Below are 23601 nucleotides of genomic sequence, written 5' to 3' on the forward strand. Positions count from 1 at the left end.
TGGCAAGATTAAGCAGAAAAATGAATCGATGTTTCTCTCTCTCTCTCCCCTACTTCCTCTCTCTCTAAAAATCAATAAAATAAAAAACAAAAGACGAACAAAATTAGCTTAAATATATTTGCAGTTTGAAAGATGTTCTCTATGCCAATAAATTTAAACTCCCTTGTAAAATAGGGATATTTAGATAACATGTAATAAAATGGGAGTGGCTAGCCTTACCTGACTATATGAACTTGTTGATAAACGAAGAAGATCTCTGATCATATCTTGATGTATCTTTTTGTATTCACAACCCTCAACAGTTAGTGTTCGTAGCTATGAAAAGAAAATAACATAAGTCAAATCCCAAAGTTTGTACTTAAGTTCATTAAATTATAAAGTAACACAAATAATTAAATATTCATCTGAAAAAGTCATTTTTTAAAAAGTCATCGTGATTTAAAAAGATATTTACCTCATGCTGCAACATTACTCTGTCAATCAACAGTGCTCTGATATGCTGTTTTTTCCCATGGAGCTGAAAGACAAGGTAGCAAACACTTCAACATTTTCCCTAAATGACCTTAACACTGTATTGCCCCGAATCCCTCAAAGGAGGTCATGGCAGGCTGATGGGTAGTGGAGGCATTTCATTTATTCTAAAGCCGTCAGGCTTATGTTAAAATATACTATTTCAATCAATTTTAGGTCTATAGTAGAAATATCTCCTTTAAATGGCTTGTCCAACACCCTATTTTTCTGATAAGTTATGAATGAATGAATGCAAAGCAATGGGGCTGGAACTTAATTCAAAGTACAAAAGTAGCCTACAAAGAAAATTCCTTGCCTCTGTTATAACTTGTAAGTAGATTTTCTAGGTAACCATGTATGTTTATTACAGAGAAAAATGTCTTTTGTTTTTCTGAAAACTATAATTTAAGCTCTCCCTCAATCTTCTACCCAGTCACACTGGTCATGAAGTCCCCTCAATTCCTTCTTTTTAAAAACACTTCACCTCCATCCTAACATCAGTGACATGATTCAGACAGGCTGCTTTTCCATCTGGGCTACTGTAGTACTTTACCCACTCACCCTCCCTACTTCCAGTCTCAATCTCCTACTGCTTATTTTTCAGTGGTTACAGAGCTTGTCAAAATTCACTGAACTAAATAATGCTCTTTCCATTACTATCTTTCCATTATTCAAGTCAGATATAGTTAAGAACCTTTAATAACCCCCCACTGAATAGAAAGCTGAAGCACTTTCTGGGGACAGAACTATAAACGACGTAGTTTACCACCTGGCACTCTTCCCTCCAGCCAGTGCCCTGAAGCATGCCATGTCTGTACTATCCCTGCCCTTTCCCAGGCTGCTCACTCTGTCTAGCACCTCTTGCCTAAACAAAGACTCACACAACCTTTTCAGACTCAATTTCAACAAATTATCTCCTATAAAGAAAACTGCAAAGAATACCAAATGTCTGACTTAAGTAGTCTTTCTTCCACGCTCCCAGAGAAACTTGTAGTGACTTCTCCTGAAGCACAAAAACTAAGATATACTTTTCTCAGATCTACATAAAGCACAATGCTTTAAATTCATGCCTCTGGACAATTCCTCCTATCTTCTACTCAGTATTTCAGGTTCCTACAAGGCAGCCTGAACACTGTCGCCAAGGTATCACATTCCAATTCCCACTGAGAGTTCAGGCACTATCATGGAAATTGACAGCAGAGTTTATATCAGAAAAATACATTTTTTCTATGATCCTTCTGATTATAGCACAATATAACATTTGAAATTCTATCTTTTTTACTTATGAAAACTTCTTCTCTAGGCCGAATAATTGCTAAACCAGGTGGCTAAATCAGTATTACAGACATTTAAAAAAATTAATTCAGATTTATAGGTGAAAATACTGACCCGATTTTCCATTGATTTCTTTACCAGGTTAAAGCTTTTCCAACGGGAGTCAAATTCATGCTTGTGAGATCCTTGGAACTGCAAAAGGTCTCCAATAATCTGTTGTCAAAGAATTTCAAATTTTATATTTATAAGTCATCACATCGAACCCAGTCATATTAATAATTACAAAACTATTAAATGACAATTGTACCTTTATGATAAGAAATAAAGACTTGGTGTCATCTTCTGAATTATTAAGTATGTGGTCTATAACAAGAGAAGAAACAGGATTCTGCTTAAAATATTTTGAATTACTAGAGCATTCATAATACATTAGTTAAAAGTCTATTGCTTAAGGAAAAACAATACTGCCTGATAGTCTCTATATTGAGAATAAAAAATGTTACGTAAAAGCACATATGCTACAGAATTCCTAAATATTTATTAGTAAAAATAAGTTAAATGCATATATGTACTTACTAAGAAGTTTCCTTATGACCCTAGCAATCGCTTCTCGGTGATTCTCTCTGGATAGATCTATTTTAGAAAAATGAAAGTATTTTAGATACACTAAAATGATCCCATACTGTTAAAGTTTATATTAACAGTTTGTGTCAAGAAGAGATAATGTATCAAGGAAAAAAACAAAGGAGTTGGCCTTGAGCACAGTGGGATTAGTGGCTGGGCATGAACACAAGGATCTTTATATTTGTAATGACCTGCTTATAAACATTTACTGGGCAGGCAAGGAGGAGGGAGAAAAACCATCTTTCCCAATATCTCAAATGCTCTATTCACTAATTAGAGATCATAAATGCATAGGATTCTCTAGTTCATTACGGGTAACCCAAATCAAGCAAACTAAAATTATACTCTAGCAATTAATGTATGCAATTAATTCCACTGTTAATCCAGCAATAAAGAAGTGTGTCAAATTTCTATTAGAGTCAGAGTATTTAACAAAATAAAATGTTTTACGTAAATATATAAACTTTAACTCTAATAGAAAAATACAAAGAGTACATAAAGGTTATAATATCTCCATTCATATCAAGTATAATATATCAGTTCTAAAACAACTATAAATTCAAATGAACATTATAATATATGAAAGCCTGTCTCTGCACATAGAAAACATCCAAATATTTATTTACTGACCAATTTCTTTTACTGGCTATTCTTTAGATAGCAATTTTCTAATTTCTTCGGACAAAGCAAATACAACTATTGTGTGATTAACATTCAATTTTATATATAAAAAGGAGACTAGGAAAATTATAACAACAAATTTATTCTACATTTTAACCCTTGTAGTATAATTGACAGAAAACAGCCCATATAGATTTACTCAGATTAGGATTTACATACCATATTCAAGTCCAATATACAATTTTGTCTCTTCCAAGGACACCATACTTGGTACCCTGTATAAAAACAAGAGTGCTTATATTTATTAATAATACCATTAAGGAGAATTAAAGAGGAAAATGTCATTGCTGGAATGTTTAAATCAAAACAAAGATGATGCTCTTCTAACAAACACAGATTTCCCATCTTCCATACTTCAATTCTTTATCCTTCTGAGGATCAATGCTATCTGTTCATCATAAGGACAATATTAGTCATCTTAAAGAAAATGTTAATTACATTTAATAACTTTAGGTGGGGAAATTCACTGCCCAAATGAGCACAGTACTGATATTCTATAGCCAAGTGTAAAAGCTTAAGTCTGATGATAAATACTTATACAAAGGAAACTCAGATTTGTAATGGCATAGTAAAGGTTAAAACAATCATTATTTTAGAATATATAGCAGACAAGCTTCTTTAGATAAAAATCATTACCCTTCCTCTTAAAACTAGCCAAAATGAGCTCTCCTGCCATCTGCAGAAAAATGCCACTACTTCTGAAAATGTTTAGATATAAACAAAACTATCAACTCTCTGCATTCTCTAGTTAAAGATCTGTCACAAAGAAAATATGTTACTAGAACAAACCAAGCTAGTTAAACCCACTAAAAGTCACTATTTAGGTATATAAGAACAGGTTTTACTGGGAAATACAAACCTTTATAAATGAAATCTAAAATTTCTTCATTGAAAAATATACTTTAATTTTCAACATTTTGTCAAAACATGAAATTACAAAGATAATACTTTCAAAGAAAAGAAACACAGGCACAAATGCCAAGAAAGCATAGGGTAAGCAATTCAGGGTTAACAGATAATCATAAATTTTATAGTTATTACTCATCACTCATGAATTACGCCGCCTTGTAATGAAGAAACCCCATTATTTAGTGCCTAAGATGGAAATAATATCACGTCAAGTTTCAAAACCTAGAGTATACCCAAAGAATAGTAATAGTTTATAATATAAAATACTAATTTGCTTCTCAGAGAAGTTCAAGTTCAAATTCTAATTCTTAAAACCTGGTTTTCGTTTTATAAAGTTTCAGCCTTTTTCAACAGCTTGCAAACTTGAGCACTCTGCACATACAAAATATCTAAATTTGTAAAATTGTGTATGATTAAAAAAATATATATATCCAAATTCTAGTCAATAAAAACAAAGAGTCTTTTACAATGAACTTCAAGGGGAGTCCAACATGTCTACTGAAATTAGATTCCACCAGCAAAGAGAAAAGGGCTGTGCTTAAGCATTAACAAGCATAAAGCATAAGACTGTTACCCACCCCCAGCTGACCTGCCCTAGTAGAGGATGGGGAAGTACTTGTCATGAGCTCTCACATGAGATGACATGTCTCCTCACTGCTGCTATAAATGTAAGTAGTTCACTTAAAGTAGGATTACAATTGTACCTTACCCAGTCCATACCTAGTACCAAATAATACTGAACCAAGCATGCATTTTAATTTTCATAAAATTACTCTTACAAGTAATATAAAAAGCAACCTCTATAAGCAAACTTTTAAAGAATTTTTACTATATCCAAAGGGGAGGAATCCTTGAAACAAACAAACAAACAAAAAAAACCCCCACCAACTGGGAATTTGAAATATTTTTCTCGTATGCATTTTTGACCCAACTAACACCAATTATACTGTTATCACATTTAAAAATAAGCATCATCTAAAAGCCCTGATACTAAAATTTAAAATCCACATGTCACTCTAAATTGCTTCCCTGTCAAAACATTTAAAGAAAGATTACCAATTATTATATTTAAAATATCAGCCTGCACGGATTTTAAAGTATTAAGTAACACATTTAAATAAAAATAACTTTTGGGCTTTTATTTTTAAAAGCTGAATTAGGCCCTGCCAGTTGGCTCAGTGGTAGAGCTTTGGCCTGGCGTGCGGGAGTCCCGGGTTCGATTCCCGGCCAGGGCACACAGGAGAAGTATCCATCTGCTTCTCCACCCCTCCCCCTCTCCTTCCTCTCTGTCTCTCTCTTCCCCTCCCACAACCAGGGCTCCATTGGAGCAAAGTTGGCCCGGGCACTGAGGATGGCTCTGTGGCCTCTGCCTCAGGCACTGGAATGGCCCTGGTTGCAACAGAGCAACGCCCCAGATGGGCAGAGCATCGCCCCCTGGTGGGCATGCCGGGTGGATCCTGGTCGGGCATATGTGGGAGTCTGTCTGACTGCCTACCCGTTTCCAACTTCAGAAAATTACAAAAAAAAAAAAAAAAAAAGGCTGAATTAGAGTATAGCTACCATAACTCAGGTGTATAGAAAGCACTTGGTTAGACATATACTATATTTCAGGTATATTTGTTCTTATCCATCACAAGTTCCTTTAATGGTTATTTAAGATTCAGCTTCTTTTTTTTTTTTAAGACTTTATTTATTCGATCTTAGAGAGGCGGGGGGTGGGGGGGTGAGGAGCAGGAAGCATCAATTCTCGTATGTGCCTTGACCAGGCAAACCCAGGGTTTCAAACCTGCGACCTCAGCATTTCCAGGTCAACACTTTATCCACTGTGCTACCACAGGTCAGGTTTAATATTCAGCTTTAATTGATTGCTTCTAACAAATTTATTAAATGACATTTGGGTTGACATGTTTTACACAAAATGTTTCTCGCAAGTGTTAATATATATACTGCTCACAAAAATTAGGGGACATTTTGGCCCTGGCTGGTTGGCTCAGCGGTAGAGCGTCGGCCTGGCGTGCGGGGGACCCGGGTTCGATTCCTGGCCAGGGCATATAGGAGAAGCGCCCATTTGCTTCTCCACCCCCCCTCCTTCCTCTCTGCCTCTCTCTTCCCCTCCCGCAGCCAAGGCTCCATTGGAGCAAAGATGGCCCGGGTGCTGGGGATGGCTCCTTGGCCGCTGCCCCAGGTGCTAGAGTGGCTCTGGTCGTGGCAGAGCGACGCCCCAGAGGGGCAGAGTATTGCCCCCTGGTGGGCAGAGCGTAGCCCCTGGTGGGCGTGCCGGGTGGATCCCGGTTGGGTGCATGCGGGAGTCTGTCTGACTGTCTCTCCCCGTTTCCAGCTTCAGAAAAATACCAAAAAAAAAAAAAAAAAAAAAAAATTAGGGGACATTTCAAAATGAATATGAAGCAATAAAATATCCCCTACTTTTTGTGAGCAGTATATTATACCAAATTATTTTTTTTTCTGATCTTTAAAAGAATAATTTCCTAAAAGAAATCTCTATTCATGACTTAAGTAAGATTTTATGATTTTATCTCTTTGTGGCCACATTAAAAGTCTATGTGAAGTCATACTCTGTTATTTAAAACTCCTTTTGTAACTTTTAGTTATACATCATCTTAACTGAAAAGAAAAAGAGCTATCAACTTACAAATCTGCATTCTGATTAAAAGCTATAGTAGCAATATATATAATTAAAATCAAACACCATCAATCTCCCACCCCAAGTGAAATTCATTCTTCTCATTAACTGGATACTTTACAAACAGTAACATAATTCAACCTAGGAACTACAATAAATAAAATTCTGACAAGTAAATTCAACACAACATGGATAAGTAATACCATCTATAAATAATAAAGTTAAAGCAGCTTCATCGCAATTAGATAGTACCAGGTCATAGTTTATAACAAAACCTGTTCAATAAGTGTGCCACTGGAGGGGGGCAAAACACGGGAAACACCTGGAAGTTTTCCACAACTATGTTATCTGTACCACTAGATGGCAATCTTCTTTAGATTTGATCAGAGTACAGTAGTACTGAAAACAATCTCTGGTGGAAAAGGACGGTGAAAAAGAAGAAATGACTAATAACATAAAGACAAAATATACAAGTATGCAAATGAGAGCTAGGTTAACTGCCATGAAACTGCTAACAGTAATAACCCTTGCTATCTACAAGTAAAAGAACAAGCTACCCTGTCCAATAACCCCTCCCCTCCCAAATGTAAACAAACATAGAAGGTCTAACACTAAGCTGCTAATAGATATGTTTTTCATTCAAGATTACAAGTGTTTCACAGAAGACAATTAGCCTATTTCTGGGTTCTGTTGTGCAATTCAATTCTAGGCATCAATAACAGCTATAAACATAAATGAAAGCTGGCTGCTCTTACTCTTGGATGTGCACAAAAGGTTTTTAAGTAAAGAAAGAGAAATCTTACATAGTGCTACTCTTAAAATTAATGCTGAGCATAGGAACGATTTCCATGTCTGACACACAAGCTTTTAAAAATCAATGAAAACAGTCAGAAGGTGAAATAAGGAGAAAACAGGATTACTCACCGTGGAGTAGTGACTGTTTCCTTTTCTGTGTGCGGCTCCCCCAGCAGAGCTGGGTAGTTCCCTGGAGGTGCCAAGAGAGGTTAGCTAGCCCTGCCCCTCATCGCATAACAACACATCCTTTCACATATTAATGAAATGGTCTCAACTCTTAGACCTTAAGTATGATTTTTTCTTGAGTGCAGTTAGTAAAAGCTGAGATCTTAAGAATGACAACTAAGAATGATTTAACAGATCTGTCAGAGAAAAGGGGGACACAAAGTAAAGAAATATTTGAGATGAAAAATGATGATTCCTCTACCTTGAGTAACCTGGTCTTTATAGATGTTATTAGTTTTTTGCTTTCTGTTATAGTTGGTTAGACCTAAAAGATTATGAGTGGACTGCAAAAGGAGAAATTAATGATGATCTGAGGAATAAAGGCTAATGTCCAAAATGCCTGTGATTCTGGAAAGACACACTCCAACTTCCACATCTATAAAGGAAGAACTATGAGTATAAACTATACCGCAAATATTTCTAGTAAGTCATTAACTAAAGGTTCCAAGAGCAAAATTGAGAGGTTCTATTTTAAGGTGAATTCAGCAGACTTAGTATCTAACAAAACTGTTAAAAATTAAAGCTGTATTAAACTTAAAAATTTTATTCTTAATTACCTCCAAGGGTCCTTATTTTACCCATCATTTGAAACAGTAAAATGTATGGTATTTTACAAGCTATTTTGTGACACCCCCCACACACACATGCTAAAGGCCAAAAATTACAATGAGATACAATTAGGTATATACTTTATATTATACTTACTAGATAATCAATCACACCTTGCCTAAGCTTGTTATTTGTTTATTTTGTCCATCTCTAATCACTTTGCACAGAAAACTGGTTTTCACAATTAGTAACAATTTCCCTGAACAATGGAAATTTAAGCCATCCCATACACTCTATTAGGAAACTAAGTGAGATTTTCTTTCAGGAAAACTCAGAACTAAGCTTCCCATTTTTCATTATGGCAATTTTCCAGAAGACAAATACCACTAATACATGGGGGCAAAGCAAATTTATTGAGTGGTTTGGCACACACATACAAAAATCAAAGCAGCTAGAATATTTTATCTAATTGAGATGTAAGAAAAATTAAAATGTAAGGTTAAATTTAAATTGTTTGAGTTGCTATGTGCTTCCAAAACTCCTTGAGTATTTAATAAAATGCTTAATGACCCATAATACAAAGACAAAACTGTCTGTGATTAACAAGATTGACTCCTTCAGGCATCTTAGGCATTCTAAAGGCATCTGGCACATTTATGTTTCCTTTTCTCCCCCACCTGGCACATTTTACTCTATTTTCTATAGAGCAAATAATGTACGAAGAGGTTTCTTTCCGTCTTATAGTTTCAAATTGACCTGCTGTTGCTAATTTAATTGAAAATTATGCTACAGATATTCTTTTGTTACACTAGGCAGAATGATTTAATATCATAGAACAAGGGCACCATCAATTGAATTAATGTAGTTTTTTCATATGTTTAGTTAGAAGATTTTAACAATGGATTTATTTAAAAAGCATTTTGACATTTAAGAAGCTAACTTTATCTTATAATACTTTGTTGAGAACTAATTTAATATCAGCCAAAAAATCAAAATTATTATACAAAGAAAAATATAATAATGCACACATTACCAAAACAAATTAAAATTTCACATAAAGATGACACCAGTTACAAACTGGTTTCAAAGGAAAGTATTCTGTTAAGAACTAGTTAGAGCCCTGGCCGGTTGGCTCAGCGGTAGAGCGTCGGCCTAGCGTGCGGAGGACCGATTCCCGGCCAGGGCACATAGGAGAAGCGCCCATTTGCTTCTCCACCCCTCCGCCGCGCCTTCCTCTCTGTCTCTCTCTTCCCCTCCCGCAGCCAAGGCTCCATTGGAGCAGAGATGGCCCGGGCACTGGGGATGGCTCTGTGGCCTCTGCCTCAGGCGCTAGAGTGGCTCTGGTCGCAACATGGCGACGCCCAGGATGGGCAGAGCGTCGCCCCTGGTGGGCAGAGCGTCGCCCCCTGGTGGGCGTGCCGGGTGGATCCCGGTCGGGCGCATGCGGGAGTCTGTCTGTCTCTCCCTGTTTCTAGCTTCAGAAAAATGAAAAAAAAAAAAAAAAAAAAAATGCAAAAAAAAAAAAAAAAAAAAAAAAAAAACAAGAACTAGTTAGAGGCCCAGGGAGGATTTTATAAATTCCCTGTTTTGGCAATTCAGAGGCAACGAGCTGCTCATTCATCTTTAATTCTGCTACAGATAATCATTATCCTGCATAGGTGAATGTAACTACAAAGTCTAAAATGTGTGTTATCAATAATTAAAAAGATTGATGTTTCCATCATTTTCTATTTTATTTCCTTATGTATTGTTAAATGTACAGGGGAGGGCAAAAGTAGATTTACTGTTGTAAGTACGCAAAAGTTATTCTTGTATTATTTATTATTATATTTTTCATACAACTTAAAACATTTTGTATGTATACTTTTAAATACAAACATATTTATATAAAATATAAGTTTTATTACTTCATTATGTTTCATTACATTAAATTTTCACATTAAAAGTGAAAATTCTAAAACAAAACTTTTCAGTCTAAATTATCTTTCCTCTTCAAGTTTTCTAGGAAAAAAAATCTATAAAGGATACTCAGGATCAATTTTATAATTTATAGTGGTAGGCTAACTACTTAGTTATATACCATAGCACTTACAAAATTTTTATAAGGTATTCTTTTCCTTATTAAAAATGCATTTCATTATATATAAATCTTACTGATTTATAATAACAAAATACATAAATAGCAATCTTGTCAGATGCACATTTCTTTTTAAAGATTTTATTTATTGATTTTAAAGAGAGAAGAGACAGGGGAGCAAGAAGTATCAACTCATAGTTGCTTAGTTTACTTGTTCATTGCTTGTTTGTTGCTTGTCTTATAAGCCTTGACCAGGCAGGCCCAGGGCCTTGAACTGGCAACCTCAACATTCCAGGTCACCACTATCCACTACGCAATCAAAGGCCAGGCCAGATGCACATTTATTTCAAAGATAAAGACTTTGCTTCGATCCATTATTATAGTGCAGAGGACATAAACATGGTTAAAAGCAAGGAAAAACCTCTGGGTCTCCTGAGCGGAACATCCTAATGATCACTCTTTACTAAAAATCTTCTTGTCATATACTCGGATTACACATGCTTTAAGTTCTTAAATTATTGGTTTAAATGACGACACTTCTTACTGTCAACAAGTTCAAGCACAACTGAATATTAATGTAATAAATCTGTTACATGTGAAATCGCTGTTTAATATGCCATAGAAGTTCATTCTTACTGTGTTACACACTGTTAAGATCATCAGGAAAGTCAAAACCATTTCTATAGGCTTATTTAAAAATATTGTTTAAAATCAATGTCTCTTAACAAAAATAAATTTTTAGTAAAACTGCTCTTACATCAAATTATAAAACTATTGAAAAACAAAAGTTCTTTTAAAAAGTTCAGCGAATTCCTAGGTAAAATGAAAATTTCCTTACCTGGACAGACCCTACTTCTCCATCTTAAATCTAATTAGCAATCTAAAGTTCAGTGCCTAGAAACTGTTTTTAGATTGAAGTAATGGGAATTATAAAAACATATGGTTCCAAACAATGATTATGCAAAATATAGGAAAAACAAGCCACATTTTAAAACTCCTTGAAGCTTTTTAATATTTTTATTGTAAAATCCACAAAAAATTCTCATCTTGCAGTTTTTGAGGGGGCAGTGATTACTTAACTCATTTTTATGTGATTTTCATTAAATTACTCAGCAATGAGATGTTGATGTTGACAGAAAATGATCTAAGGTGGTATACTGAAACTAGCAGTTATCTATTTAATAAATAAGCTAAAGTTAAATATTGCTGATTTCCATTAAACTCAATATTTTCAACTTAAATGGTAGCACTAATGGACTAAATCATGACATTCATTCAAAATAATACTATGAAAAGCACTTGAATTCATAAAAGCAACTTGGTAGATTTAAAGAGTTCAAGATTACTAATCAAAATTTTTATTAAAAACACTAGTTTTTGTTACAAAATTTTTAATCAACACTGTAGACAAAAGAAGTGTTTTTCTATCTCTATTTTCCCAGTATTTTTGTGAAACTAACACAGCTATAAAAAGATAAAATCTTAAAAAAAAAAGAATACATGGGAAAAAAAGGGGGTATTTTTCTTTCCTTTTAAAAGAAGGTTATGTATCTTAATAATTCAGTAAACTAAGAGATGAACTTAAATAGCTCCAAAAACTCATAAAACTTGGTAGTTATTGTGGCACCATATGAAGATTTGAATAAGCCTTAAAGTTTACAGATCTAAATAGTGCCTCAAGTATTTTTTGGTCTAACAATGACAAAAAGGTTAAAGTGATACAGAAACACCACCAAAATTACAAACCACAGACTCATTAAGTGACTAAGACTTAAAAAATATATCAAATGAAAAAAATAGCAACATATGTAAAGTAGTTATTTTTACTTACAAGTTAGTAACTGGCTCTCCTTTCAATGGAGGTAGGAGGTTTCCTGAGCCAATTAAACAGTTGTGCACTATAGTCAGACTCTGTAGAACATCATCTCTAGAAAAAACAAAAGGTATTTTCATATTTTAGAAGACTCTAAATCCCTATTTAATAAAAAGCCGAGGGTTTAGGGTAAGATACAAACTCTTTATCAAGTGGTGACGCACAAAATTAAGGCCACAAAATGGCAAACATCAGTTTCCCCATTTAATAGTACAAGGTAATTAAACAGATATTTACTGGTAATAAGAGAGCTGCTTATATTTAAACAGGTTCTAAACAATCACAAATAACAACTTATCACCCTTTGTGAAACAATTCTGAATTTAATCACCTGTTTACCTAAAGATCATTACCACTAACAAAAACTAGAAAGCAGTATTATGGAAGATCTTCCAGCATATTACATCCATTAAAAATGGACTTGCAAAACATTCACTTCAAAAGGCAGTTTTGTACTATGTATTTTATAGCTGACTTATTAAGTCAATCATACTTCTTCCTCCAATCTCATTTCTGTTGAATCTATTAAAATTTCCTGATATTTGACACATATAAATTATTTCACTATTATTTTTGGAACTTTCAAGGACCCAAACTATAAAGTTTAATGGTCTCAAATAACTGTTTCATATTAAAGCCCCTAGTGAGGGAGAGAGAAAAAAAAAACTCATAGAGATATTTCTCAGTAACATTAATGTCAACAATATGAATTACTAACAAGAAACAACCTAATAGTCTGACCAGGTGGTGGCACAGTGGATAGCACTTCAATCTGGGACACTGTGGACCCAGGTTCAAAACCCAAGGTTGCTGGTTTGAGCGTGGGATCATAGACATGACCCCATGGTTGCTGGCTTAAGCCCAAAAGTTGCTGGCTTAAGCAAGTGGTCACTGGCTCAGCTGTAACCCCCTTCATACCCCCAGTCAAGGCACATATAAGAAAGCAATCAATGGCCTGACCAGGTGGTGGCGCAATGGATAGAGCGTCGGACTGGGATGTGGAGGACCAAGATTCTAGACCTCAAGGTCGCCAGCTTGAGTGCAAGCTCATCTGGTTTGAGCAAGGCTCACCAGCTTGAGCCCAAGGTTGCTGGCTTGAGCAAGGGGTCACTTGGTCTGCTGTAGTCCCGTCCCCCCCCCTCCCCCGTCAAGGCACATATGAGAAATCAATCAATGAACAACTAAGGAACCGCAATGAAGAATTGATGCTTCTCATCTCTCTCCCTTCCTGTCTGTCTGTGTTTCTCTATTAAAATAAAACAAAACAAAACAGGCCCTGGCCGGTTGGCTCAGCGGTAGAGCGTCGTCCTAGCGTGCGGAGGACCCGGGTTCGATTCCCGGCCAGGGCACACAGGAGAAGCGCCCATTTGCTTCTCCACCCCTCTGCCGCGCTTTCCTCTCTGTCTCTCTCTTCCCCTCCCGCAGCCAAGGCTCCACTGGAGCAAAGATGGCCCGGGTGCTGGGGATGGCTCTGTGGCCTCTACCTCAGGCGCTAGAGTGGCTCTGGTCGCAACATGGCGACGCCCAGGATGGGCAGAGCGTCGCCCCATGGTGGGCGTGCCGGGTGGATCCCGGTCGGGCGCATGCAGGAGTCTGTCTGACTGTCTCTCCCTGTTTCCAGCTTCAGAAAAATGAAAAAAAATAAAATAAAAAATAAAAAAAATAAAACAAAACAAAAAACTAATAAAACTAAGTTGAATCTAGAAAAGCAGGCATTTTCCTTTAAAGGGGGACATACCTACACGCTTCCCAAAAGATGCACAAGTGAAACTAAGTAGAAAGCACTACATAGGCTAGCATGTGAATGTGCTGGGTTCGATTCACAGTGAGGACACAGGAGAAGCGACCATTTGCTGCTCTACCCCTCCCCTTCTCCCTTCTCTCTCTCTCTCTCTTCTCCTCCTGCAGCCATGATTCAGTTGGAGCAAGTTGGCCCCAGGTGCTGAGGACGGCTCCATGGACTCGCCTCAGGCACTAAAGTAGTTCGGCTGAGCAAGGGAACAATGACCCCAGATGTGCAGAGCACTGCCCCATGGGGCTTGCCAGGTGGATTCCAGTCAGGAAGCATGGGAGTCTATCTTTCTGCCTCCCTGCTTCTCACTTAAGGAAAAAAAAAGAAAAATAAAGAAAATGGAAAGGGAAGGGGAAGGGGAAGAGAAGGGAAGGGAAAGACAAGACTAAAAACAAGGCAGAAAACCCCATTTTCCTATTTGAAATGTTTAATTCTTATGGCAAAATTTCTGTTACATAACGTTGTATTAAATGGTTTTCTAATTGCATTTATTGCAATGTGCCTAACACACTGAAAATGAAGATAACAGATGAACCACAGAAAGAAGGAACAGCATCAAGATTTTTTTAAAAGTCTGCAACCATAAAACTAACACCAGTTAATTATTTTTAAGAAATTTAAAAAGCCTAACCTAGACATTTCGAGTTCTCCATCCCCACAATGCTGGAGTTTGAGGAGTTCTGGCTGAAGGAAAGAGTCCAACATATAAAAGGCAAAAGCTACTTCATCAGAAGAAGGAACATGCCACTGGATTCCCAGATTCCAAAGGTCCCCAGGTTTGCCCCAGTCCTAGAAAAGAACAGCATCTGTTCAGCTGGTTGAAAAGTTGAAAAAAAACATACAGACATAATTGACAATGTTTATTTTAAGAGAATACATATAAGTATTCCAAACCTAAAGTAGCAAATAACACACACAAAAAAATGGCAGGAAAACATATTACCCCTTCATTTTAACTCCTGAAAAAGGTCTCCCTGAAGAGCCCCTCAAATATTAGTTCACTTATAAACATAGAAGTAAGTTTATGTGAGTCTACTGAGTTCAATAAAATTACATGAATCATAGAGGTTAGATATGGCATAACAAGTCATCTCACACAGAAACAGAAAAGAAAACATTAGAGTGAGCTCTAGCACCATGCTGCACAAGTTTAAAACATCTCAGAGTATACCCCTCTAGTTGCTAGATGGGATGCTACCCCAACTCAGGAATCACTTAATAAAGCCAATTAGAGCTTCAAAACAATCCAGTAAATTTTAATAGCCTACTTCAAAAATAAAGAAGTGACATCTTCATACACAACAAAGAAAAAAACCCCACACTTTGAATCCCTTGGGAAAATACCCAAATATACCCTTGAAGCCTAAATTATTGAAAATGCTTGCCTTAATAGGAAAGTATTCAGAAGGATGCTTGTCAAAGCCACCTGGCACACTGCAGTACTCTGTAGGGTAGATAAGTGTAGTAGAACGAAGAAGGTGATGCAAAAGGTTACAGGACAGAGTGTAACCCTGCTTACAGGTTAAATGGAGGGTTCTTTGGAGAATCTTGACAAGTTGCTTCCTATAAAGAAGCAACTTCTTTCCATCCACTCGAGTAATCTAAAAAGAGAAAAACAGTTGAAGATATTTGGGTTAAAGGTCAAGAATCAATAATTAATGCAAAGGTCAATGTTTGGCCACTAAATAGCCTAAAATAATAAGCATAATAAGTGATTTTCTTAAAATAATTTAATTCACTTTAAAACTTTTATTTTAACTATACTCTAACATCTTATTCTTTTTTAAGATCAAAACACATTTTCTGAGTCTGGGCTCTCATGTGCCACGGCACAGTAACATCTTTTTCCAAAAATGCTGTCTCCACCCTGGCCGAATAGCTCAGCTGGTTGGAGCTTCGTCCTAATAGGCCAAGTTTGCAGGACTGATCCCCAGTCAGGGCACATACAGAAACAGATCAATGTTTCTGTCTGTCTGTCTCCCTTCCTCTTTTTCTAAAATCAAAATATATAAATAAAATGCTAACTCCTTCAAGAGAAAAAATTAACTTGAATTTCTCTGTTCTTTGGTTCCTGAATTACATATTAAAAAACCCTAACATTTGATTAATGATCTAAAAATTTAGAACATAGAGGGGAAAAAAATTCCCAAATCCAATGAACTTTTCAATTGAGTTATCCATACTAGAATAAATAAAAAGTCAAATACAGAACATATCAACAATTACTCTCTTCTGATAACAAGAAAATGACATTTTCTGACTTTTTGCAGCCATATCAAGAAATATCTAAAATTTGTGACTTTTGAGGTCTTAATGTCAAATTTTCAAAAAGAATAAATCCTAAGAGCTAGTCAACATTTTCATATTACAAAGATGTATAATACCTCAGACAAAAGTTGAAGATTCCATAGTAACTCCTTGTCTAGCTCTTCTTCATTTAATACGTCATCATCTTAAAAAGACAAAACAGTACGAGAGGGGTGGAAAATCTATATATCCAAATACATAAAACATTTAATATTTTTAATAGCTAAAAAAAGTCTCGTTTAGAGAGACTTTTCAATTCCTTCTTCATTAAGCTAAACTTGTTCCCCAAAAGATGTAAACTCACTTTTCAAAAAAATAAACACACCAACCAAAATGTCTGACCCTGAACATATTACAAAATAATTGGTATTTTTTATGGCAACCTCTGAATGGTTCGTGTATGTATGAAAATATTAATTTAATAAAGTAAAATTTTTAAGTTGCCTGTCAATGTGATACTTTATCTTGAGCAATTTCCCTCAAAACTGCAAAATTAAAATACTACATAGCTTCAAGAACCTGTTTTCATTAATAAAATTCTAGAAATAAAAAAAAAATTGTATCTAAAATTATAAATACAGCCCTGGCAGATAGCTCAGTTGCTTAGAGCACTGTCCTTAAGTGTAGAGGTTGCCATTTAGATCCCAGTCAGGGCACATACAGGACCAGATAAATGTTCCTGGGTCTCTCTTTCTCTCTCTCTAAAAACCAATAATTCTTTTATTTTTAAAAATAAATAAAATTATAAATACAGTATGATAACCTCTTGACTTACTCATTGTGAGCTGAGTTATAACACTGCAGCAGTGGGGAACAAATAGCTTCAAAGACTCCTCTGGGCAGCACTGAAAATATATTTATATAAATAAGCTTTTTTGAAAGTTACAAATATTTAAGTCACAAAGCATACAATAGCACTAGTTTCAGTAGTAAATAACACTGTATGCAGCTACTGAAAGAGCTATGTATTTTAAGTATAACAAACATGTCTAAAATAATTAACCACATAAACCTGCAGGTTCCTGATTAGTTCATCAGTTCAATAAAACCAAACTCACCTTTACAGCAGCACGGCACATGTCTGCCACCATACGGCCTGCTACTCTTGTTTCAAATATATGTGAAGTAGAAAAATTAAAAACCTTCTGAAGGGCTACCTGTAAAGATACAGAAAAAATAAAAATGTCTAATCGTTTTTAAAAAAACTAAACACAAAACATTTAAAAAATGATGCTCAGCCTATATAAAAGTAACCAAGTAAAGAAATTTTTAGCTATCAGTGTTTTTAAGGATTTGCTTAATAATGCTACATTCGTGTCTATGAACAGTTTATCTACAAGACCCTAATGTGATTAAACCATTTGAGGCACAAGACTTTACTTGCTACAGAAACACTAAACACAAAATTACAACTCCTGGAAACAAATATAAGTATCTTGTTGGCTAAACCAATACAATAAAAAAAATTTTTTTAGAATATCTAATATTTACATTTTCTCATTCTGACAACTACAACCTACAAACATTTCATTCTAATCCAAAAGACTTGAAGCAGTCTATTTAATTTTATAGTCAAGTCACAGAATTTCAAGTGCTGAATGAAAGAATGAGCTCTAGGCCCTGGCTGGCTGGCTTAGAGATAGAGCGTGGGACCCGCTTGCAGAAGTCCTGGGTTTGATTACCAGTCAGGGCACACAGGAAAAGCTACCATCTGCTTCTCTACCCCTTCTCTCTCTCTCTCTCTTTCTTTTCCCCTCACACAGCCATGGCTTGAATGGTTTGAGCAAGTTGGCCCTGGACATTGAAGATGGCTCCATGGCCTACACTCAGCTGATAAAAATAGCTTGGTTGCTAAGCAACAGAGCAGCGCCCAAATGGGCAGGGCATCAGCCCCAGATGGGGCTTGCCAGGTAGATCCTGGTCAGGACCCATGCAGGAGTCTGTCTCTCTGCCCACCTGCCTCTCACTTAATAAAATAAAAAAGAATGAGCTCTATATGTGGATTAACAATGTTTAAAATTACTATAAACAACTCCTTTCGAAAGATTTTGAGCCTGATCAGGCAGTGGTGCAGTGTATAGCGTGTTACACTGAGATGCAGAGGACCCAGGTTTAAAACCCCGAGGTTGCCAGCTTGAGCATGGGCTCATCTGGCTTGAGCACGGGATCACCAGCTTGAGCCCAAGGTTGCTGGCTTGAGCAAAGGTTTACTCACTCTGCTGTAGCCCCCCGGGGAAGGCACATAATGAGAAAGCAATCAATGAACAACTACTATGGTGCCGCAATGAAGAATTGATGCTTTTCATCTCTCTCCCTTCCTGTCTGTCCCTATCCACCCTTTTTCTGTCTCTGCCCTCCCCCCAAATATCGATTAAATAAGAGATTGTTATATCAAATGAGTGTTGACAGACCATCATATAAGAACAAACTATTTCTCAGTCATCAGTTTGCCATATTTTTATATTTAGGGCTTAATTTTGGTCATGTTATGGCATAAATGATTTCCAAAATTATTCTCCCAAATAGTATTTAATTGTCAACTTTAACTACAGTTGATTCTTGTTATTTTTAGTAGCTATGTTCTATATAGTGCTGTGAGCACTAATTATCAAATGCTAATTTGCTAGCTGGTAAAATCACTGTTCCTAGGGAAAATACAGAATTAAGTTACTACAAGGCTCTAGGTGAATTTTTTAAGTGTTTCTGTTTAAAGACCCTTATTTAATACAATTCTTGATTCATTAACACAAATTTTCTTTTTTTTTCTTTAAGGAGATATATATATATATATCTCCTTTTTTTTTTTTGCATTTTTTTCTGAAGCTGGAAACGGGGAGAGACAGTCAGACAGACTCCCGCATGCGCCCGACCGGGATCCACCTGGCACGCCCACCAGGGGCCACGCTCTGACCCTCCGGGGCATCGCTCTGTTGCGACCAGAGCCACTCTAGCGCCTGGGGCAGAGGCCAAGGAGCCATCCCCAGTGCCCAGGCCATCTTTGCTCCAATGGAGCCTCGCTGCGGGAGGGGAAGAGAGAGACAGAGAGGAAGGAGAGGGGGAGGGGTGGAGAAGCAGATGGGCGCTTCTCCTGTGTGCCCTGGCCGGGAATCGAACCCGGGTCCCCCGCACGCCAGGCCAATGCTCTACCGCTGAGCCAACCGGCCAGGATCCATTAACACAAATTTTAAAAGTCAACAATGCTATAATTCATGCCTGAAAAAGCTCATCTAAAACATGTTATTTTCTCTGTTACACACATCAAAACTCTTTTATACTTAGAAGGCTAGGCAGTGCTTCAGCACCATTCTTGGGGGCCATTTTAAGGAGCAAAATTATCAACAAATAGCACAAAAATATGAAAACCAAGAGATGACGTCAGAGTAATGGCGCGGTAGGAAGTGATACCGATAAATCTCCCCCAAAACTCAACAAGATCTTCAACCAGAAACAGAAAAACCTATCCTTGGAGCCTCCAGATGTTTCACAATACACCCGAAGGTATGGTCGGGCAAAAAATTGGCTAAATATATAATCAAACCCCGAAGGAAACAGGGAGTAAGAAATGCTCCGCCTTCCTCACTAACCTAAACAGTGCTGCTTTCACTGGGAACTGAGAATATAGAAACTAAGGCGGGCAAAGGGGGTAAATAGATCCAGGTCACGGCACAAACGGCCGAACCAGGCTGTGGCACGGAGATCCAAGCCGAGGAAAAACTGTGCCTGTGGCAACCCAGGTAATACAAGCTAACACTCGCGCCAAACCCAGACAAAGAAAGACAAGTGGGGGAGCCATTTCCCCCGATCTCCTGGTCGGCGCACGCAGATATTGGGCGAGAGATTCCTTCCAAAGCCCCGAGAGTGGGCGCCTGTGTTATCCCACAGAGAGGCAGAGTCAGGGGCCTTTGTGTGGGCCAAAAGAGGAATCTCCGGGCTGCCCCAGTGCCCTAAAAAAGCCGCGCACGGGGAGGGAGCGAGAGCCAAGTCCAACGCTGGAACTTTTCCGTGCAGGCGGGAGTTTCACTCAGAGGGTGAGGCGGCCAGCCTGATATCCTGGTCTGCGCGCACGAAGAGTGCACAAGAGATTCCTCAGAGCACCTCAGGAGTGAGCGCCTGTGTCATACCACAGAGGGGCAGAGTCAGAGGCCTTTGTGTGGGCCAAAGGCGGAATCTCGGGCCGCCCCAGCACCCTGAGAGAGCCGCGCACAGGAAGGTAGCGAGAGCCAATTCCAACGCTGGAACTTTTCAGTGAGGGCGGGGGTTTAACTCAGGAGGGTGACACTGCTGGCCTGATATCCTGGTCTGCGCGCGCAGATAGTGGGCGAGAGATTTCTCCGAGTGCCTCGGCAGTGGGCGCCCGTGTTATCCCACAGAGGGGCAGAGTCAGGGGCCTTTGTGAGGGCCAAAAGTGGAATCTCCAGGCAGCCCCAGCGCCCTAAAAAAGCCGCACACAGGGAGGGAGCGAGAGCCAATTCCAAAGCTGGAACTTTTCGTGTGGGCGGGGATTTCACTCAGAGTGTGAGACTTCCGGCCTGATATCCTGGTCTACGCACACAGATAGTGAGCGAGAGTTTCCTCCAAGCGCCCCAGGAGTGGGTGCCTGCCCGTGTTACCGGACAGAGTGGCAGAGCCAGAGGTTTTTGAGTGGGCAGAAGCCCCACCTGAATATGCTAGCAGCTCTGACCGACTGAGCCTTACCCAGAGCCCTGTGCTGAGTGGGAATAGAGTGGGGTGTTGGGCTCTTTGAGCCTCTTACTATCCAGGCAAAGGCAGCAGCAACCCCATAGCTGGATTATCAGGCTACTAATTGAGGAAGGAAAGACTAGGAGAGAGGCTCCAGGAACATGGACTCTCTCACTGTCAGAGCCTATAAATGCTAATGAGCCTTGACTGCCAACGAGACTGAAGCACAATACATGACATTGCCATAGAGACTTATCAACTGTAAACCTCCACCTGAGCGTGCCAAAGGGGCAGAACCCGGGGTACAGAGTCACCAACCAGGAAGAGGGAGAGAAAAGAAAAAGCAAGAAGATAACCTCTCAAAATCAAGAATAATCCAGACTTTATAACCTATCCCATTTTATTATATTTGTTCGTTTGTTTCTCTTATCTTCATTCTTGATTTTTCTTTTTTCATCATCCAATTTGGTCATTTAACTCTCTGCTGGTCTTACTCTCTCCTCTCCTTGAACTACACTACCCATAAGTGTTACATCTCCCATTATCTTTTCTTTCCTCTTCCTTTCTCTCTATGAGGGTTGCACTCCAAAACCCTTAACTCTCTCTCTCTCTCTCTCTCCTTTTTCTTTTTTCTTCTTTTAGTGGTTCCCTCTTTTTTTTCTCTCTCTTTCTCTTTCTTTTCTCTCTCTATATTAGCTTCTTCCTTCTCCTTTACGTCTCCTCTCATTCAAACCTCAATAATGAACAAATTACCTTATCTGGGACTCAAATTTATGTTTGCGGCATTTTGGTTTTTTTTTTTTTTTTTAATTTTTATTTATTCATTTTAGAGAGGAGAGGGAGAGACAGAGAGAGAGAAGGGGAGGGGGGAGGAGCTGGAAGCATCAATTCCCATAGGTGCCCTGACGAGGCAAGCCCAGGGTTTCGAACCGGCGACCTCAGCATTTCCAGGTCGACGCTTTATCCACTGCGCCACCACAGGTCAGGCCATTTTGGGGTTTTTTAACTTCACCTTTTTAACTCACTAGCAGTGCTCCCAACCCTGGCTCTTCATTTTATCTAGTTCTTGTTGCACTAAATACAATAGTAATTTTTTAATTTGTCCCCCCATTTTCCTGTTTCCCTCTTATTCCTCTCATCATAACTCTTAGTCAACCAACACTTAAAAGCAACTCATTTTATTCTTGACCCAAATTTTTTCCTTATTTGCTTTTTGTGGGTCCATACCCCCTTTTTTTACTTTTTCTTTTTTTCCCCCTCTTTATTACTTCTCCCCAATTCAGGCCCTCATTACAGGCATTGTTTGTTCTATTTAGTACAATATAATTCACAGTTCACCACAAGATTTTCTCAAGAAAGAGGGGAGAGGAGAGGAAAAAAAGGAGGGAGGGAATAATTTTCTTTTTTTTTAATTTTTATTTTATTTTTCTTTATTTAATTATTAATTAAAAAAAACAACTCTTTGATTTTTTATTTTATTTTTTTTAACTTTTTATTCTTTATTAAATTTCTTTAATACTATCAACAAAACCACTCTCAGATGCCATTAAGGAAGAGAAAATCGAATATCATGGATACAAAAGAAAGAGAGATAACACAGATAGATGAGGAAAAATATATGGAGAAAAAATTTAATATACTGGAAACCTTGGAGTTAAACGACACAGAATTTAAAATAAAAATCCTAAAAATACTCAGAGATATACAAGAAAACACAGAAAGGCAATTTAGGGAGCTCAGAAAACAACTCAATGAACACAAAGATTATATTTCCAAGGAAATTGAAACTATAAAAACAAATCAAACAGATGAAAAACTCAATTCACGAGCTGAAAAACGAGGTAACAAGCTTAGCTAATAGAACAGGCCAGATAGAAGGTAGGATTAGTGAAATAGAAGACAAGCAACTTGAGGCACAACAGAGAGAAGAAGAAAGAGACTCAAAAATTAAAAAAAAATGAGAGAGCCCTACAGGAATTATCTGACTCCATCAAAAAGAATAACATAAGAATAATAGGGATAATAGAGGGAGAAGAGAAAGAAAGAAAATGGAATGGAGAACATACTCAAACAAATAATAGATGAGAACTTCCCAAGCCTGCGGAAAGAACTAAAGCCTCAAATTCAAGAAGCAAACAGAACTCCGAGTTTTCTTAACCCCAACAAACCTACTCCAAGGTACATCATAATGAAATTGGCACAAACCAACGGCAAAGAAAAACTTCTCAAGGCAGCCAGGGAAAAGAAGAATACAACATATAAAGGAAGGCCCATTAGATTATCATCCGATTTCTCAACAGAAACTCTACAAGCTAGAAGACAGTGGACCCCAATATTTAAAGTCCTGAAAGAGAGGAACTTTCAGCCACGAATACTATACCCATCAAAGCTATCCTTCAAATATGAAGGAGAAATAAAAACATTCACAGATACAGAAAAGATGAGGGAATTTATCATCAGAAAACCCCCACTCCAGGAATTACTAAAGGGGGTTCTCCAATCAGATACAAAGAACAACAACAACAAAAAAAACAAAGCCACAAGTAAAAGCTCCAAGAACACAATAAAACCAAATTTAAACTGTGACAACAAAAAGAAAGGGGGGAGAGGATGGAGATTAACAGTAGCAAAGGACGATGGAGTACAAAAGTACTCACAAAATA

At 37.6% G+C, this 23601-nt stretch overlaps 1 protein-coding gene across 2 annotated transcripts in view; it reads right to left on the reverse strand.

The window, feature by feature from the left end:
• PSME4 (proteasome activator subunit 4) overlaps positions 1 to 23601 on the reverse strand; it is a 109602-nt gene that overhangs the window by 37965 nt on the left and 48036 nt on the right. For both annotated transcript variants that reach the window (XM_066267121.1, XM_066267120.1), the window contains exons 15-26: positions 17317 to 17415; positions 17034 to 17103; positions 16336 to 16403; positions 15337 to 15552; positions 14583 to 14740; positions 12118 to 12213; positions 3250 to 3305; positions 2362 to 2418; positions 2093 to 2148; positions 1900 to 1998; positions 455 to 517; positions 220 to 315 (exon numbers count right to left, since the gene is read on the reverse strand). In XM_066267121.1, the coding sequence (XP_066123218.1) occupies positions 220 to 315; positions 455 to 517; positions 1900 to 1998; positions 2093 to 2148; positions 2362 to 2418; positions 3250 to 3305; positions 12118 to 12213; positions 14583 to 14740; positions 15337 to 15552; positions 16336 to 16403; positions 17034 to 17103; positions 17317 to 17415 (1134 nt within the window). The remainder of the gene's footprint in view (positions 1 to 219; positions 316 to 454; positions 518 to 1899; positions 1999 to 2092; positions 2149 to 2361; positions 2419 to 3249; positions 3306 to 12117; positions 12214 to 14582; positions 14741 to 15336; positions 15553 to 16335; positions 16404 to 17033; positions 17104 to 17316; positions 17416 to 23601) is intronic.

This window comes from Saccopteryx bilineata, chromosome 3, assembly GCF_036850765.1.
Source record: "Saccopteryx bilineata isolate mSacBil1 chromosome 3, mSacBil1_pri_phased_curated, whole genome shotgun sequence".
Lineage (NCBI taxonomy): Eukaryota > Metazoa > Chordata > Mammalia > Chiroptera > Emballonuridae > Saccopteryx > Saccopteryx bilineata.